Source organism: Amyelois transitella, chromosome 6 (genome assembly GCF_032362555.1).
Source record: "Amyelois transitella isolate CPQ chromosome 6, ilAmyTran1.1, whole genome shotgun sequence".
Classification (NCBI taxonomy): Eukaryota; Metazoa; Arthropoda; class Insecta; order Lepidoptera; family Pyralidae; genus Amyelois; species Amyelois transitella.
In genome coordinates, this window is record NC_083509.1 from 7,320,417 (window position 1) to 7,341,517 (window position 21,101).

The 21,101-nt window shown below is 35.2% G+C and overlaps 1 protein-coding gene across 1 annotated transcript in view; it reads left to right on the top strand.

The window, feature by feature from the left end:
• LOC106131218 (eye-specific diacylglycerol kinase) overlaps positions 1-21,101 on the top strand; it is a 108,736-nt gene that overhangs the window by 84,674 nt on the left and 2,961 nt on the right. Inside the window, exons 8-19 of the mRNA XM_013330230.2 lie at positions 4,137-4,217; positions 4,493-4,622; positions 4,834-5,140; positions 6,601-6,769; positions 10,461-10,677; positions 13,014-13,206; positions 13,658-13,760; positions 14,710-14,900; positions 15,330-15,427; positions 16,696-16,821; positions 17,205-17,490; positions 19,915-20,157. Coding sequence (XP_013185684.2) covers positions 4,137-4,217; positions 4,493-4,622; positions 4,834-5,140; positions 6,601-6,769; positions 10,461-10,677; positions 13,014-13,206; positions 13,658-13,760; positions 14,710-14,900; positions 15,330-15,427; positions 16,696-16,821; positions 17,205-17,490; positions 19,915-20,157 — 2,144 coding nt within the window. The remainder of the gene's footprint in view (positions 1-4,136; positions 4,218-4,492; positions 4,623-4,833; positions 5,141-6,600; positions 6,770-10,460; positions 10,678-13,013; positions 13,207-13,657; positions 13,761-14,709; positions 14,901-15,329; positions 15,428-16,695; positions 16,822-17,204; positions 17,491-19,914; positions 20,158-21,101) is intronic.

Genomic DNA, 21,101 nt, shown 5'->3' on the forward strand with positions numbered 1-21,101 from the left:
TCCTCGTTCAGCTGCATGGCTTAATGATGGAATATGTATTGTATGCTCTTGTAATAACCTTTATCGCCTTAAAATTTTCAAAAAGAAGTCTTACGTAAATTCGGCACTGAAATAATCCATATCTATCACTGAAATAGTATGTCAGCTTCAAATATATAAACAGATTTGTATCTAATGTAATGAACAGTTTAAAGTAAATGATAAAAAAGTTTTGTCATAAATGGGAATCTATAAGGGTTCTGCTTCCAAAATTTTGTTACTATTCAATGTACGATATCTTTATTTTTTTTATTAAATGTCATTAATGATCAAGCAATCAACGCGATAACATAACTTGCTATTTGAAAAAAAATATTAGGGTCTCAAGGCTCTATGTAATTCCAACCAACATCACTTTGTGATGTGCCAAGTTACTTGAGTAAAGAGAATATTGATTTATAGTCTTATTAACTTGCAAATACTAGTTTTTTGTTCATATGTAACTCACGCTAAATAAGAATTTATATTTATATAAGTATATTTACCAAATAACAGGCAACACCTACTTGCAAAATTACCTAGTAAGTAGACTTTACTTATACCATTGTACCTTTTCCTGATGATGACACATTATAGAAAATTTTTTGGCTAAGAGTCAAAAGTGTATTGCGTTTTCGTGGATCTGGAAAAGGCTTATGATAAGATAGTAAAAAGCGTATTATGGTCTGTTTTGTCCAAGTATGGTTTGAGTAATCATCTGATTCAGGCGCTGAAATCTCTTTACAGCGCTTATGTCCAAGTGAATGGCAGCTACGCAGACTGGTTTGATATCCAGAAAGGTGTTAGACAAGGATGTGGAGCGTCACCGCGGCTATTCAATCTATATATAGACAACTGTTTGAATGATTTGAAAGAAGTTGAAAGCAAATTAAGAATGAATGAGTTATCCATAAAATATATGCATGAAAATAGTTATGAGTTTGGAGGAAGCCGGAGAGGTCTGTAAGGATAGTAGCAAGTGGAAATCCATGGTCTCTGCCTACCCCAATGGGAAACAGGCGTGATGGTTTGTATTTATGTGCCTTTGTATAAAAAGGGAATAATAGAGTAGTGATATGATTTCAGTAGTAAAAGAAACTGACCATTAAAAAAGTATGGTTTTAAAGAATATATTACGGCGCGCTTATTTTGGCGTATGCCAGTCAACCAAAAATAAAATATAAACCACCAACCATAAAAAAGTTTATCTTTTGAAACTTTTTTTTTGTTAATCTGTCGAAATGAAAAAACCAGTGCAAATAGTATAAATTGCAATACGAACGTAGATAATTCAATTATTTTTCATACTTGTGTCAAGTTAAAGTTATTCATTGGTCATACTGTACCTATAAAGTCTTGCTACAAGAACTAAAAAGATTTATGTGGCAGTACCAAAGAGGTATTTTTTAAATTGAACTTAAGAAATCAATTGCTAATGTGTATTCGCAGGCGCTCTTAACTCCGAACCAACTAACGCTTAATAAGAAAAGTTTGTAAAAGCCACCTACGCGCATTAAACTTTAACCGCACGCCACGACTAACATCCTTATCCTCCACAATGTTGGTAATTAAACAAATCGTTAGGTACTGGGTCTTATTGACCCACTAACTAACTTTGTAATACCTACTATTACTTAGAATTGCTAATTTTAGACGTTATGTATTGTACAGAGGAGTTTTTTATATTGGAAACTCTCTTATTTTTCTCTCTCTCTCAGATTCTTCTTACTTTACAATCTCCTTATGTCGTAATCTAATCATAATGTAGTATGCCCTGGGAATAATTTAGTGGTAGGTATGTATCGGAAATAACTTTGTTTTTTTTTTTTAGATATTGATGGTAGAACTAAACTGTGATACAATATTAATGCCATTTTCAGTGGTCGTATACATATGGATCTAGGTAGAAAGGCAACCAATTGCCAAGTTGCCAAGGGCAACGCAGATCTAGGACTGCATAACGCTTACTTTTTGGTTACATTATTTCATTCCACGAGATCACGATATTTGTCATTATAACCCGATACAACGATAATAACGCAATAAGCCACGAAAATAAATAACTATAATGTAATAAATAACGATAATAATGCAATGTTATAAAAACGCAAAGACCTGAAAGAATCATGATGTCTCGTTGGAAAAATAAATTATTTTCACGAATGAATTTTATTGTTCGTTTGAATAACTTTAAAAAAGCACATTAGTTTGCAAAAGTGAACTTAGTAAATTTGCATTAAAGTGAAGTCGTGGGCCGCGCATTGTTCATTGTTATTCGGAGGTTGCATGTCGGCAAAATTGCTTCGGCTCGTGAATGTAGGCTGCTGTGATGCAGAATATTACGCAGTAGGTCATAATTAAAATGCTGTTCCGCCTCGTTGCAGCTATAGTTCTCATGCAACAGCGCAAACACCAGAAGTTATTTATATTTAAAACTGCAGATCCAGGGTTGTTATTATATTCTGCGGTTATTTGCATACAACATGTTAGTGGTCAGATGCAAATCCCTCTAATTTCTAATATCGCGGGAATTTCGTAAAAGAAATCTCTAATCTCCATAATTTGGGTCGTGGAATGCATTAGTATTGATATACTAAGTATTCATATACTAATTGCATTCCACGACCCAAATTGTCAATGCCTTCTTTTGTATATTCGGGTAGATTCTGCACATTTCCCGTTTTTCCAAATTGGTATTTCCTAATCATATTACTTGTCACTAATTCTGCATTTCATATTCATAAAATTTGTAAACGTCCTTCATTATAAAGTCGAAAACTTCCAGCAGCAAAAAGGCGTGGTTTCATTAGAATGTAAATAACCAAGTAGCCTTGATTTCAATCTGTCACTCGAATATTATTATGAATGAATGATATGAGCGTGGTTCGGGCGGCACTGACGGACGGCGACGGATGTTTGTTAAATATAAGGGAGTATAAAAAGGAACCGTTACCATGCGCCAGTATTATCCGTAAAACTTTTGTATATTTTAAAAATTAATGGTTCTCAGTTGCACCATTCTGGGTGGTACATAATTTTTTCGGAATATATCACAAACTTCTATTTTGACGTAAGACGTTACATGAAAAGACATTGATCTCTCGTACAGCAAGTTTTGAATTCGTGCTTTATTCAGTCTCCGTTAGGGTATTGTTAGTTACACAAACGTTTCATCTTTATCGAATTATTGTGTATTTCTAATGCAAATCACAAAATAAATGCTTTTTTCTATCGGCTGTCTGTTCATAGACCTGTAAATTGATAAACTCTTGTTTCTTTTAGCCGTCTACTAAGCTACATAAGATTGTGTTCTCTTACATACTTGTAAAGATTACATCTATCCTCTCCATACTTTATGCATAACGAGGCGCCTCGCGGCGACGCCCGCGCCTCCCGCGGCCTACCTCGCCGCCCAACACTCTTGTCAAGCCGAAATCATTTGCATTTACGCCGCATACAGCTCGCATGTCACACGACACCTACTTTACAAGCCCACAGCGAAATTAAAACTTCATTTTTAATGACGTGTTAGCATATCACCCCTGAAGCTTGCATGGCTAGCGCGATTTTGAAATTTAAACAGGCGGCGTCTGGGTAACGTTCTGCATTTCTGTTCGCGACACAAAAACACGGTCGAACTGAGAATATCCTCATTTTTTTTTAAATTGTATAGTACTTGTTTAGTATTAAACATAAATGTATTTGTCATATATTTCAAAGTTAACAGCCAAACGTCGAAAAAATAAAAATATTACTCGTTATTTTATTCAACAATGTAATTTTTTGTGGGTTCGCATCTATTTCAAATTATCGTCGTAAAATAAAAGAATATTAAAATACTCGTAGACACGTCATGTCAGTGTACGCATAATGTGTACGTATATTTATATTACCTATATAGCTTTTTAAACCGAATTAATTAAAATGTACTTAAAGTTACGTTTTCATTTCTTTCATCATATCATGCATGGTTTCTGTAAATTATTCATTTCCAAGCACCTTTATGTACTTAATAATTTGTGATTAATTCGTTTTTAATTTAAAATTATAGTTATTTTTTTTTATTTGGTTTTCTTTTAATTTGGCATGTTTGTTGCATGGTTATTCTTTTGGCACAGTCACTCCGGCGCAGTTGCTGTATATGGTGCATTCCAGCACGAGGGTCAGGTGAAAAACCTTTGGCAGTAGACAATGATCGAGTGCGTATTTCAGTCATCTAGTTAGGCAGGGGCTAACGTGTAAATAGCTTTGTCGCTAAATACATTTTAAGTGAACTTATAATAAGCATTGAAATTACTATTTTTATACGTGTAAAAAGTCCCTTAAAAAATAACATTATTTCTGTTCAAACACACGTTGTTAGTCCGGATCTGCAAAGTAGTACAATTTTTAACTGAAAAGTTGTTAATAATTTCAATGCTTATTAAGGCAGGACATCAATTAATGTAATAAATGTGTATCTTTTTGTCAACAGTCACTCCAAGCAAAACTATCGTTTAGTTCGAAGGACATCGTAGCTCTGAGTTGTTCGTGGTGTAAAGATGCTTATCACAATAAAGAAAGCTGCTTCAATCTTCAGAGAATAGGAGAAGAATGTGCATTAGGTAAACAAAATGTTTTTGTCTCGAAAAAATACACCCAGCAGCACGAAACTTTACATAATAAATAATGCACCTGTTATGAAATCGCGTTATTTTTATTTAAATAAAAACTATTGCTTTTGGTGCCGCATTTTATTTATTCATTTATTTCATGCTTTTAATTACTTATAAAATATTAAAATTTGATATTCCTTAACACAGTATTCTATTTTAGGGTCCCAATCAAATATCATTGTACCACCTTCTTGGATAGTGAAGTTGCCAAGAAGAGGAAGTTTCAAATCGTCATTAAGAAAATCACCAAAAAAGAAAAGTGCCTCTAAAAAGAAAGGAAAAGACTCGAAGAACGAACAAAAGACATTTGTGATAAAACCCATACCCACAGCAAATGTGAGGCCAGTCCTAGTGTTCATCAATCCTAAAAGTGGAGGAAACCAGGGAGCGAAACTACTGCAGAAGTTTCAATGGCTGCTGAACCCTCGACAGGTCTTCGATCTCACGCAAGGTGGACCTGGCCCAGGGTAATTATTAAAAACCATTTCTTTCAAATACATATTTATTACAATTAATTATATTCCAAACAGCCCATGGATATTTCAAAAGATTGAAATAACTAATTAAAATAATCTAAAGTATAGTTTATTGATACTTTTCAATTTTTTCTACTATTGTTACTTGTGATACATGTAAATGTACCTAAGTGCGCGAGCATCCTAATGTTCTTGCGTTTGTGTTTAGTAAGTTAGCAGCGAGCGGCTACCGACTTATTTTTATTAAAAATATGTATTTGAATGCTCACATCAACAAATGTACATATTTATTTTAAATGTTTTCTCTGTAAGTCAAATGTAAAGTTCTTTGAGAAATAAAGTTCTTTAACAATATTTCAATGAGAAATATAAATATATGCATATTAAAACAAATCGCACAGATTTTACTTATCTTAAAATTAAAGCAGTAAGCATGATTACACGAATCGTTTGATGATTATTTTATGCATAAATATCCATATTAAACTGCAACTATAGATATTTGGATAAGTCATCTTTAATCTGAACGTTTGTTAAGTATTTATTAACCTAAAACTCGAGGAATGCACTCTGAATTTAAATGGCGACCCCTAATTTCCGCTTATCAGATGAAATCCAGTCATTAACAACCCTCGTTTTATGTCTAGCGTTCATTTCCGGACTCTGCTATACCGGGTATTTAGATAGATGAAAAAAAACGATTATCACGCGACACGGTGCATAAAGGATCAATGAATTCCCTTTTATAGAGCCTTTGTCGTTCAGGTTTCTTTGATCGTCTGGCAGTCTATCTCATCAGTAAACTGGTGAGAGCCAAAAAATAACATTACCATACCATAAATACAAAAAGTGCCTAGAGTAGCATAGGTATGCGTTTGCCTTATGACAAAAGTAGGTTTAAAGAAATGCGGGTTTTTTAAATTTGCAAAGAATTATTAATACTTTACAATTTGACATTTGGCGTTTTAACACTTATGTCTGAAGTCTACATTTTCAATGTTATTTCAGTGATTTTAATTCAAAAAATTATTTACCATACATGTAAGATAGAGCTTTAAATAAAACATTACCCGATTGGCATTGCAACAATAAACGCCTTTCTGAAGTGATGTGACATGTATCGTGAGCAAAGGATTTAGGAAAATCGTCGGAGGCATCTTCAAAATGTCACCGTAAGGGACCCTTTTCCATCCCTTCTCTTAACGTCGATTGTGACTTGATTTGAACCATCAATTTTTTTTCCTTTAGAGGAAACTGGAAATAATGTGGAATCAGTAAAGGTCTGGCTTTGAATAAATAGCTAATTTGTAACATTTATCATTCAAAGCTAGGGTAGGGATAATATTTCAAATTAATGAACGCAAAGAAGAATGTTTGGATCGTGACAAATGCAAAGATGGTCACATTTTTGTATGTAAAATTTCTCACCAAAAACATTTTTTACCGTTTAGACTGGAGCTATTCCGAAAGGTTCCGAATCTCCGGGTGTTGGCTTGCGGCGGCGATGGCACGGTGGGCTGGGTGCTGAGCGTGCTGGACCGCATCGGCTCGCGACCTGCCGTCGGCGTGCTGCCGCTCGGCACTGGCAACGACCTCGCCCGAGCGCTAGGATGGGGTGGGGTGAGTCTCTCACCTAGACTTTAGTTAATCCAATCTTCATGAGTTGGCCTATGAGAAAATGTCACGGTGGACTGGGTACTAAGCGTGCTGGACAGCAACGATCTCGCCCAAGCACTAGATGCGGTGGGTTGAATTTTTTTTAACCTAATTTATTTCGATTAATATCGAGAAGAAGAATTTCGTAGAAGTTTATTTAATCTGTCAAGATTAAATGAAAAAGAACTTTTAATACAGTTAAATAGTAAAGTAAAAAGTTATATAATTCATAAATGAAACTTTGAACAAAATTCCCGCCGCTAACTCTCGTAGTTATGTTCGAAGCATCGTAGCGCAATATTCGAATGGTCTCCATTTCCATGTGAAATCGTAGCCCGAAGTTCGTAGCAGCTACGACTTTATCTTACAATCTCTATGTAGATTCAAGATGTCGGTAATGTTAATTCCGGCCAAGTTAAAGTTTGTACTTATCTGAAATTGTAGTCATATTTCAAGTTTGTAAAATAATCGTGTTAATATTAGGTATTTCGACGCTGTGAAGGTACAATTGTAGCGTATAATAAACGTGGCAATCCTACTCTCAGAAAATGGGCATTAGGTTATGCAAAGAGAACGAAAGTATGTGCGTATTGGTTTAGCGTCAAACAAGAAAGCTTAACTCGAATTACATCCCCGCTATCGAAACTGACCCTTTTGGTTGAACCCGGCTTCATCAAGCCACTTACTTACAAGGGACTTAATACTCTTAATGAAGTAGGTACTAAGCTTAATTTTACTTTTCGTGTTCTTTGTGCTACTTTATGCCACTTAAATAAAACGAAATGGTACACTTCATTTATATGTTTGCAATTTTCACCAATAATTAAAAAGGTTCGTCAGCATTGTGTGGGTGTACATTTTTAGTTTTGTGCGAAAAAGTAACAAATATACTTACTCATAAACTTCCGCTTTTATAATACTAGTAAGAAGTAGATTTAAGTGATGTGACGTCAATCAGTGATACCTTACCTTGGAATTCCATTCCATTCCATTCTATTCTAGTATAAAAAAAATATGAAAATTAAACAACCACAACGGGAATTCATATACGAAGTGTCAATAGGCGTGTTAAATTCAACATTTCTCGTACGTAGTTCATCACAAACACCTTATGAATAAATTAGCGGCCGCCGTGGCCGTCATTATTCATTAGCCATCTCAATTAAACTCGCACTAAAGTATTCATTCCACTGCAGGCGAAGGTAAAGGCATCACAAGACCAGGACACTATGAATATGCAAGAGCTGTGATAACCTGTTTGACGGCGACAATGTGTTTCAGCGAAATCGTAAACAGCACTTTATCGCCTACTTTGCTCATCAAAATTTTATTACCCTTCACAAACGGACTGTAATGTCCTTTTATTCTAACACACCTAATGCTCCGGAACCGTTTATTTTATTGCAATAATTTCCCTAAATTTATTTCAAAGTAGGATTTTCACAAACGGCAATTAGTTTAACAGCTTGGACAAACGGAAACGCGGAACGAAAATGGAGGACGCATATATGAGGCAAATTTAATAAACTTAATCAAAGCAATTCCGTAACGTAGACTCTACAGACCTTTACGTTCCAAAGGGCACTTACATGGAAAACCACGCTAAATTTATTAGAACGGTATAGCCACTATACTCAGGACGGACATTTGACTTTAGCGGTAATTGCGTGTTATGGACTGCGCTAAATTACTGCATTATATAAGTCTTCATAAGATTTTCATTTCCATGGCACCGTCATAAAGCGACCATTTAATGTCTGGAGTGCTCCGTATCTTTTATCATCTCTCTCTTCTCATAGTGTATTTCCGACTATTTTCTTAATTCAAAACTCGAGTTTTCTGATGGAATAGCTAGTAAAAATTCCCAAAAACAACAAAAAGAGAAATGATTAATTAAAGGTTTGCTGATTTTTTCTAACACTATCGTCTATTGTATACAGTGATATTTCATCATATAAATGGGTTAATTATCCCATGTGGACAGGTACTCGTACGACAACATAGTGTTTAATTAACCCCTCCTCTCATTCCCGTTGCATGTAAATAAAATTTACTAAAATGTGACGTCATGACTTAATAAAAGTTACTCTAGTGTCATTTTTAATACTTTTACAATACTATGAAAATTTATTTAACAACATTTAAAATCTATAGCGTTTAAATTTTTACTAATAAAGATGCTCACACGAATTATGAAAATATTGATAAATACACAAAAATTCTCCGCTTAACTAAATGGACTATTAAATATGTTTTTAGCATTAATTCCGCCTTTTATAGGTACCACAAATTGTATTTTGTAGAAATACGCGTGAAATATTTTGGAATTTAAATTTAACACATTTTTCATAAATAAATTATTGGATCCATGGTCTGTTAGCGTGCAAATACGGGGTCAAAACCACAATCATAGCTACAACCCTTCTAGTCCCTACAGTATTTAAAATGCAACAGTAACTCTGTTTGTCTGTCTGTTACGCTTTCACGCCTAAACCGCTGAACAGATTTTGATGAAATTTGGGACAGAGATATAGTTGACCCTGAGGAAGAACAAAGACTACTTTTTATTACGAAAAAAGTGTTTGTATGGAAGTCTTATATCGAGGCTACCTGTAAAGTTATTTCTACTTCTCTATGTTAGATATTATTTGTCGCACTTGAATAACGATACTTAGTACTTTATCTGAATTCAGCCTTCTTTTCCACTTTAATGGGTACGTAGACATATAACCCGGCCTTTACCGTGGGGCGATCGGGTATAAAGCGATACAAATGGCTTATAGTCGCCAAGAAATATCATCTATCAAGAATATTTATAGCGCAAACCGTTTGTTCCACTACCTAGCTCACTTCGGATGAGAGGTCTTGATTTTTTTTTGCTTGGAAAACATTTCATTCGACTGAAATTCTTAAATAATTTTATTTTTCCTGGCTGAAATTGAATGTATTTCATGCAAAATGTTTAAATTTAATCCATTTCATGCGATGTAATGAAATCATATTTCAGCATATAAACTGTTGCTACTTTTATCTCTGTATGTATTTTCATTAATACTCGTCGATGATTATTAAAGCTTTATTGATGCATTTGATAAATAATGAAAGAGAATGCTTTGCTTAATAATTTCACATAGTACAAACAATTGTGGTGATCAGCTTGACGTCTCTCCTGAATCAAAGCTTGGAGCTTGAGGAAGCTTGACTAAAAAAAGCTTTATTTTACCACGGTCGATAAAACTTGACAGGTAGCACTTGCGCCTTTAAAATATAAGAACATATGTTTACCGAAAGATCATTAAATAATTTCATATCACGCCTTTAAACACAATAGTAAAAATAAACAAAGTAAAGCACCTATAACGGATTCGTTGGAACTATGATTCTTTCGGAATAAATAACTTATCAGTACGCCTTTTGAAATTGATTTAGGTAAGGCGCGAAGAGGTAATCAATAAAAACTAAACAATTGAGCAACGCCGAAGGCAACATTTAGCCGAGCTTATATCACGGAAGGCCAATGACAGAATAGAGATTCAAGGATAATTGCAAGTTGCTAGCCCATTGCCTAAAAGAAGAATACCAAGTATTTCCTTTGTTTCTTTATTTTTATTTCCACTTGCTACGATTATTCTTTAAGTTTACAATTTAATTTTAGGGTTATGAAGACGAGCCAATATCAAAGATCTTGGCAAATATCGGTGAGAGCGACACTGTGTTGCTGGACCGTTGGCAACTGACCGTGGAACCCAATACCTCGGCTGCGGGAGAAGACACGACCCACGCCAAACCAGAGTTGCCTCTCAACGTGGTCAACAATTACTTCTCCTTCGGCGTCGACGCACACATAGCGTTGGAATTTCATGAGGCTAGAGGTACTAACTAATAATAATTTTCCTTATGTCCTGAATTTGAGTGTGGAGGGAAAGGTCGGAGTGGGAAGACCTAGACGAACGTATCTTGATCAAATTAAGGACGTCCTGGTAAAGGGTCAGGTCAAAAGTACCCGAAACCGCCGAGCTTGTATGAAGAGAGTTATGAATGTGGACGAAGCGAAAGAAGTATGCAGAGATCGTGGCAAGTGGAAAGAGGTAGTCTCTGCCTACCCCTCCGGGAAAGAGGCGTGATTTTATGTATGTATGTATGTATGTATGTCCTGAATTTAGCCTGTCTATGACTGTGTGAAAGTATTTCGTATTCTGTCGACAAATTATCCCAAGTTGAAAAGTCCTGTCGGCTTAACGCTTGTGGACAACATACTATGTATCGTCACACTGTCCATTCGACAGTCGGAGAACGAAAAAGGTTAAGTCTAGTTATTACAAGAATTTTAGCTCCTACGTGACAGTCACAAAATTAAATTTCGATCAAGAGTTAGTTTTTCGCTAGGTTATATTTTTATTGTCTTTGTTTGCCTCGTTATCCACAGAAAAGAGATAAGAGAGTCATTATTGTATAAAACTAAAAAACCTACCGCACTTTAAAAAAGTGAGGAATTTCAAAAAAACCCTCTGCGGTATGTATTTCGGGTATACCCGAAATAGAGACCGATGAGAGCTTTCATAATTGAATTTCTGACACTAGTGCCGTCAATTTTTCATTTAATATCTTTATAGTGCCATCACTACCTTTAGCCTACACACATTCCCGTTTTTAAAATGATGACGTTTTGAAAAAGCATATGTTTAAAAAAAAAAAAGAATGCTTAGTAGTGGGTTTTATGCTAGGGACAAGCGATCCATAAATATGTTTCTCTGAGTATCGATAAAACATTTTCAGATATAGAAGCAGATAATTTATAGACAGAGGCACAGGTTAAATTGAACTTGGCTGATCAATAGAAAAGGAAACTAACTTTATTCCGATATTTACTTTGATTTATTTCTAAACAGTCTATGATTAGAATTTCAATGAATTGTTAAGTACCTATGTACTACATTGCTTATTTCTGTCAAACTTCAAATTAGGTATAAACTTACAACATAAACAAAAAGCCCTCTATTCGGCGAAATGCGAAATTGCTTTCAAATTAACGTAAACGCGTTTAGAATTTCTTCGGAATCTGTTTGAAATTCAATATCAGACTTGTGGAAATTTATTCCAAACATTTTATATTAGTGAATCATAACTTCATAAATCATTTGTGTCGTGTACAATTAGGTACTCATTAATATGAAAATCAATTTATGTATTAAGGCCTTTCTTCATACTAAGTATATGAAAAATAGTTTTATATTTATTTATTTATTTAAACTTCATTACACAAATTACATATGGTTAGCAAAATTGGCTGACTTAATGCTAGAAGCATTATCTACCAGTCAACTATTGGGTCTGACAGAGAACTTTATGTGGGATTAAACTAAATAAATATATTTATACCTACACACAATATAAAATAAAATAATTATAATATACAAACATAAAAACTACAATAAATAAACAAAATATAATACATAAATAAATAAGTGCAGCGATTACCGAAATGAGTGAAAAGGCTTATGGGTATTAAATTCCCTCGCGACTCAAGAGAAACCCGTATACCCGTGATTTGTAACTAGAACGGCTTGGGAATGTCCTGATGGGAAGTGAATTCCAGAGCCTAACAGCCATAACGGCAAAAAAAGAATTGGAGGCAAAACCTGTACGGTGAAAAGGGGTAGCAAGAGTTAACTTATTTGAAGAACGTAGGATTCTTTCGTGAGTAGAACTTAATTTTAGTATATTTGGTATATATTTAATAAATTCAAAACTAATAATTCAACAATTAGGAGATTAAAGTTGGTACCTACCTGATGAAAAAAAAATGTACTAACACCGCCAACAGGAAAGATGCAATAGATTTCATAGAGCGTTATACCTGTCACATATACTTACTTTTATACATATACATATACTTGACATAGTCATTCTGTAACGTAAACTTATAAAATCTAATATTGAAATGACACCATATAAATTAGGTTTATGATCGATGTTTCGCAGCGTCCACCAATATTGTGTATACATAAAATTCATCTCTTTCACGCAGACACTACATATTTCCACTTGCTACGATGAACCATAGAAAGTATGGAAAATAAAGTACATTCAGTAACGGAGAAATATGACCCTATGTTCATAAAAACCAAAACTATAGGTTGGTCAAGTTTATCTGCACTTGATTGTTCTTAAAAAATGGTTTTAATGCAAATATATTTTTGGCAAACAGAGGCACATCCAGAGAAGTTTAACTCTCGCATCCGGAACAAGTTATTCTACGGCACGGCCGGTGGTAAAGACCTGATGCAGCGCAAGTGGAAGGGGTTGGCAGACTTCGTCACCATGGAGTGTGATGGCAAGGACCTCACGCCCGTGCTGCGCGAGCACAAGGTCCATGCTATTGTCTTCTTAAACATTCCAAGGTACGCTCTAAATAAATATCTTGGCAAAAGGTAAGTGTTTATGGACCACAGTGCTTTTCTATTAGTTCTTATTGATACAAATCCTTTGTTAGAATTATTCATTACATAAAATCTCAATAAATTGGAAACATTATATTTGTCAGGATTTATGAAATGTCTAATATCAATAACTTTAATCCATTTGTAATACTATACAATGATTTTATGTCTTCAGATAATAGGCTGAAAATCCCTAATTCCGTAGTATTAACAGATTTAATTATTTTATATAGGAAGCCCCAGAATTGCTTAATAGGATGAACCTCTCAAGTTTCGACATTTATTACATGAATTTGCAATTTGATGTCTGCCACAGATTGTAAAGCACCATAAGTTACGTCGTTTGTATCGAATGTTTATTAGTTCAGTGAATGTCGATATTGTGTTCCATAGTGAAACTTATTATTTACAGCTACGGGGGTGGAACCCACCCTTGGAACAAATCTGGAGGATCGTTCGAGCCTTCCACTGAAGATGGATTAATAGAAGTTGTTGGATTGACAACATATCAGCTGGTAAGAAAATCGATATAAACTTCTATTTCCAGACGTCTTCGTCTACAATGTGCACTCGTTTTCGCGACACTGCCATATTTTTAGTCTCCATGTATAGATCTAACAATTTCGTCTGCGTTTACCACAGAGACGAATTGATTAACTTTCATTGTATTGTTAGTTTACAAGATGCTTTAGATCAACTTGTAACTTATACTTTCATAATTTTCATAACGAAGTTATAAACATATTAGATATCAAACCAGCAAATATTAACCAAATAATAACATACTAATAATACATTTTTTTGTAAAATAATGTCTGAATATCGGCTGATGAGTGCAGACCGGACTAATTACACCTAATGAGATTACTGACTAAACCTAATGAAAGTTGATTAAAGGGTTTAGTCCAAGATTCTCTAAGTTTAAAATATGTCTGCTTTTACGACTTGGTTGCTCTATAGCTGGTCAAATCGATAGTAACCGAATATCTCCAAACTGTTAGCCAGACCTATGTACACACAGAAATGGCTATTACCAAATTATATTTGTTGTGTCAATGATGACAAATATTCTGACTGCAATGTTTCACAACATTCACGATGTCCTTTAGAATAAGAAATTAAAAATGTATAAAATGATGATGTAAGAAATTACTTAAAAAAATAAATAAATAAAAAATAATAATTATTATTAGTAGCTTATATCTATACTTTCAAAGCTACCTAATAGGTACCAAAACAATATGTTAGAAGTTAAACACTTCATCTTCATCCTACTGGCATCCACGGTATAGCGGTCTACGTGACACGAAGTATGATGTATAGACACTAGATTCGCATTCGTCGCCCTTAATGTGTAGTTTTGTCAAGAGCCTCAAGTGCCAAGTTGCCATCTCAGCAATCAGACATCGTCTTTAACTTTATTTGTTTTTTACACTCATTAATAATATGTTTATTTCCCTACAGCCCTTACTACAAGCGGGTGGTCACGGCACTTGCATCACCCAATGCAAGACTGCTAAAATCGTGACCACGAAAGTGATTCCCATGCAAGTGGACGGCGAGGCCTGTCGCCTGGCGCCCTCTATCATCACGCTGTCGCGACTCAATCAGGCCACAATGCTTGCGAAGAGAAAACCTGGCAGGACTATAGCACCGTTAGTATTATTTTTTTCTTTATTGTGCTGTGTTTTCAAAAACAGTAAAACAGTGGTCCTATTCTACTAATCTAATCTGTGTAGATGGTCATATCATAGAAAACGAACGATCTAATCACGAACGATCGGAGTGTTTGCAAAGCAAACAACCAACGTAATTTGAGGAATTCGTAAGGTATCACTTGCACGAATACGTGGATTATACACACTACACACGTACACTTATTCTAAAATTGTCTTAGACAATTCCACTTTATTGTAACTGCGTCTTTAAAGGCGCTACACGACACGCTTAATATTTCTCATTACATTAGTTTGTTGCGTTAAAACGCATTTATGTTCGTTTGAGTTACAACATCAATGAGCCTCAGTTACGAATGTGTCATTTTATTATCTTTTTACTAAGTATAATGGTACCTTGTGTCACAGACAAACGACCGTGGATAAGCTGACACTCACCGTGAATCTCATAACGATGGCTGATTACGAGAGGCATCATTACGATAAGGAGCTGCTCGCGAAAATAGGTAATGAACTTTGTTGTTTATATTTATAGGCTCGTTTCTGAAACAAACTCGTGCTTATGAGTTATTGTAGGAAAACAAGGTTAATTTAAACGTAGCTCCCCGCCGCGCCCGCCGTGTGATTGTTACTCCCCGCCGCCCGCTGAGCGGTAATTCTACTGGTTTCCCGCAAAAAACGTAAGCTCCAATCGATTGCTGGTATCTAATAAAGCTAGCTGATTGTAGTAAACATCATTAGCACTTTACACAGAAAATCAAATGTATTGTCGACTACCAACCTTTTCGATACAACACGCTAAAAATAAATTTGACGATCTGTTTGGAGCCGTGGCTGTAATTGAAGCAGTTTGGAGTAGTGGTTGCGTTTAAACTCAGATCTCGGGTTCGATCCCCAGTGAGTTGGACATGGAAAACTAACTTTTTTGACATAAAAGATATGACAATAATTTAGTGATGTTGAAATGTCCCATAATAACAAATAAAATTTTCGAATTTAAATTTGAATTTTGATTGACCTAGGTCGTGGATGTTATTTTTATAATTTTATTATTGCCTAAAATATAGTATAGTTGTTTTAGTATATCATAAAACAAGTGTCGAACTTACTTTGAAGCTAACTTTTGTGTGTTTTTCCGGTATATAAGTATTTAATTAAATCCTATTTAAAAACGAATGCGAATAAAGCTGGTAACTTCGGTCAAAGACATTAATGTCGTCAGTCAGTTGGGAGGCTTTTACATGTCAACCACATTTGGGTTAATCTGTGTTGGCACTTGTGAACGAAACTGAATTCTTTATTTAGTGCGAGGTTGAGCCCGCAACATTTCAACCTCCCTGTAGTGAATGCTTCATTAAAAATTAAAACCTACCGAATCAGTAAGGATCTAATATGGTGCTGTGCGTGACCCAGCGCAGCTAATGGACTCTATAAAGATACCTACTACTGGCAGACATTATACATATAAGTAACATAAACTAAATCAACAACAAATTTAAGAGAATAGAAATAGAATTTCGATGTTTGTGCACGCAATTACTGATAATAAAGCGCTGCATGATGCCAATAGTTGAGACTATAAGAAGTAGGTAACAGGGGTCGTCATTTTCATAGTTACGCTTGCGACGCACAAAAACGAGTGTTAAAATTCTATTTCCGTAAAATTCAATTGAGTAGGGACTCATTTGATTTATCGCGTCATTCATTTTCGGAGTACACACCCCGAAGTACTTAAATATGTCGCTTGCCTACCTATAGAGATTTTAACTTTCAGCGGAGCGTGTGGGAACTCTGGAAGTAAATCCGACGGCGGATTTGGAACAAATGCGCAACCTCATTCAGAACCTGATCAAAGAATCTCAAGCATACTCGAACCTCGTCGATTGGTGGTTCGTCGACTGTAAGTACTTAAACTACTTACCTATCGCTCCATTGTTTTACTTTTGCACCTCCTGTGTACAACTTTGAAAGCTGTTACAAACATAAAGGACACTTGCTAAGGTAATTTAATACGGTATAATGGAAAACCTGGATAATGGACCTTAGAAATGTTTCTTCATTTTAATTAAAAGATAGTTGTTACATTATTTTTAATCTTTTATAGGTCTTTATATAGACGTGCAAATTTTATCAGACAATGTCTTTTAAGAAGATGAACTTTTATCTGATAATATTTTTAGTTTTTCAATGACATATCATCGATATTCATAATCAAAAGATGTCTCAGTAGGTCCTACACAAGTGTGTGTATTTTACCGTACCAAAAAGTTGTTATTTCCTCAGCTGTTACAGCAGAGCGGTTCTTCCGGATCGACAAGGCGCAGGAGAATCTCCACTACCCCACCGACATCGGACACGAGAACATCTACATACTGGACGCGGCGCCTCTGACGCCCGACACCGAGTCCACGGCCCACCCCGACACGACCGCCACCGCCTCGCTTGACCGCACGGGGCCGTCGGTCTCACTTGATACTACTACGGGACTATCAGTATCACTGGACATCTCACAAAGTGTCGATACGCCTAGTGCAGGAGTGTCGTTGGATGTTCCTGAATCACATGCAAGGTAAGACTAGTATTAATACGCCATAGTCAACCGCCAAGCTAGACCGCACATGGTGTCCGGTCACGCTCTATACGAGTACTACGGGATTACGGGATTCGGGATCTATACACCCAGTGCAAGATGTGTTGTTACATATTCCTGAGTCACATGCAAGGCATTAATCATTCGATAGACCTACACGACTAGTCACCAGTATCGCCGGACATCTGACAGATCCTTGTTACACTTACACCTAGCACGAGAGCGTCTTTTCTTTAGATTCTTTTGAGTCACATATATTTAAATAGTTGTTTTTATAAATAAATGCTAGAAAAAGCTAAAAGATAAAGCAGTAAAAACGTGTATACTTATCATGGGCTTGCCTAACGATTTATTGCAAAAGTTTTCGCTACATTTAATACAAATGAGAGCTATGACTCACAAAAATGGCTTCTGGCCAAAAGATCATACCTAATATAATGAAATAATGTAGCTGATTCTGAGGCGGTATATTACACTACTTAATCAAATTCACTGCACAATATCTCAGTAAGATGATGTACGAACGTGCGTGATAACCACAACGTAGCGTTAAATTGCTATATTTTTTATTCAGTAAATGTATTTCTCGCGAGGTTTACAATAATATTATTAGTGTCTTATTATGATGCTACTAGAGGCCGCCCGCGACTTCGTCCGCATGGAAACCCTATCAATCCCGCGGGAACTCTGGGATAAAAAGTAGCCTATGTGTTATTCTGGGTCTTCAGCTACCTACATACCAAATTTCATGGTAATCGGTTCAGTAGTTTTTGCGTGAAAGAGTAACAAACATCCATACAAACTTTCGCCTTTATAATAGTAGTAGGATAATTTTAGATTAAGTACAATGCATTCACATGACATTGTAACGAGCAGGTATCAAACAAAATTACAAAAAGTTTTTACGAAATAAAATGTATTTATGTAATTTATTATTTAAAATTGATTTGAAATTTGAGACAAAGTAGTAATTTATTTATTTTCAGACACTATCAACAGTAAGGTATATTATATGTTTTTAAGTAACCTAATCTATGTTTTAGCTTACACAAACTGTTGAAAGTCATATCGTGGTACAGAATTTTGAATGTTGAATATTCTGGGTGTCAGTCACCCACGATGTAGAAGTTTACGCCTTCGGCTTTAACTGCTCAAGCGATTAGTTAGTGGACTGTCTTACCACAACACAAGGTAGATACAAAAGGACAAAATAAATTATGACGAACCTTTATTAAGATGGAGAGTTATTTAATTAACTAATATGAATCAAATTATTTAAAAGTATGGCTGTGCTAAACTAATACTTTACTTTATTTATCCAAGGCGAATACCAAAACATCCTTAATATACCTACTTCATAAAAGTAAAGGAAAGTTAGTGTGTAAATTATGCATGAATTGAAAACCTAGGTATCTGTCTTATCTATTATAAATATATATCTATAATATCTAATATTGTGAAGTTACAATGCCCGTGAGATTTATTAGAAAACAAAGTGAAGCTGCTCAAACTCCTGACTAAGATGGAAACACTTCCATAGAATGGATTACACGATCTGTATCTTAGCAAAGCAACATTTAAACTAAATTAACAAACAAACAAACATAAATAACGAACATTAATTAACGTTCGTGTTTTACCTTACCTGTAACACTAATGTGCGAATTGTGTTCGTTACTGAAACGATTTTCTGCTATTATTGGGCTTGCTTTTGAACAAAATAAATCACAAATTATAAAAAGAATGCGATACGATATTTCATTAATATTAATATTAGTAGGTCTTTGCCAACATAAATTTAACGTAATACAAATATTCCATGTCTCTAGAAGTACTACAAATAATAAGTAAAAATAGGTAAGGACTGGTTAGGTATTATTAACAAAAATAGGTCATTCATACGTAAAAAATGCCAGCAAATCCATATTTCAAAATGCACACGACAACGAAACTCTACATTTTCAGTACACAAAAATTGAGTTGCAAATTGCCACAACTGGCACTAGTTAATTGAGTTGTCCTGGATTTTCGCACGTTATGTGCAGAAGTACTTCTATTTAGTGGTATGCTTCACCATTCTCCCGCTCGTTTTGCCTGTACGTAGCTGGAGTTAGAAAGTTGTTGTGTATACTGCTGCTTACGACCGCTGCCGACCTATTTTGACTTTGTGAGAATACGACCTGAGAGCCCATTTGCACTTTACACGTTGACTGCTAAGCGTAGGAACCACAAACTGCTAATGTGGCAGTTTTAACTTTAATTTTATGTAAAAATAACTAAACTTAAAGAGTTTATATATTTTTACATAAAACCAAAGTATCTACTTCGAGACCTAAAAGAAAAATAAACAGATTTATAATTTTAAGAGGCGTATCAATTCCTTAATTCCGGTTTTGTTCACAGTGAATCTGGATTGGGCAGTCCAGCGAGGACGTCTGATGAACTGTTGACCCCTCAGACCCCTCCCCCAGCTCCTGTGCCTTCAACTCCCAAATCAGTAGTCCCAGGGACACCTAAAGCGGTACCACCTTTACCTCCATCGCCCAAGATTGCCTCAGTTCCAGACTCCAATTCACCACCACTCTGCACCAGCCCTCCGGCGAAGGAACATCAACCTACTCACGATTCCATAGCCCGATTCAAAACGTAAGTAATCGTTAGAAATAGGCACGTGTTTGAGTGCGTTTTCTAGACTGTAAATCTTGAGCACGCTGATATAATATGAGAACTAGGCAAAAGAAGCTCCGCTATTGAACTTTATACGACAATATAAAAACAACACTAAACATTGCGCTATGGTTGTTGTAATACTTACGGAACTGATAAGTATCTATTTAAATATACATATGTCGGACCTTAATTGAGGTTGTAGATAGTAAACGGACTAAAAAGTTGTTTTCTATTTATTGACATACGTAGTCTACAAATAACTTTCGTAACTTCAGTCCTTCTATATGTATGTTTGTTCGTCCCCAGAAAAGTGGTAATTTTTTTTATCGTTCTCGCATATATCATGTTGTAGTTGGCTAGACATTTTTAATAGGTTCATAGGTATGTAGTTTTATCAACTTTTGAAAATTTTTATGTACTCTTTAAGTAGAAGTGGACATTGGACAACAGCAGATTGTAAAGAAGATTGTGACGACTGAGGTTTACAAGATAACGAGAAAAAATTGTCCAAGTTATTTTAATAAAGTGGGAAAGTAAAATACCATAAGTTACGAGTTAATTTATTGCGCAACTACTGAAGACTATATTCGCGTGACCCGAAACGCATTTATAGATAAGTTTTCGATACTAGAATATACTTAGAACTCGCACGCATAATAAATAGCTCTAATATGACTTATAACTAATATGACTAACAGTGTGATTGATTATGTCGTTAGGTTTACCGCACACGTTTGACCTCTTTAGCACGCCGCACAAATATCTCGAGACTGAAATCTGCACTCTATTTCTTCTCTCTTCTATTGCATGCAGCATACACGAAAAACTGTTTGGACTTGATCAAGATGTGTTTGGCTATAGGTGAGATTCACTAATTATATTTAGTTTTAGTTTGTAGTTTTTGCGCCTTTCTACCTACG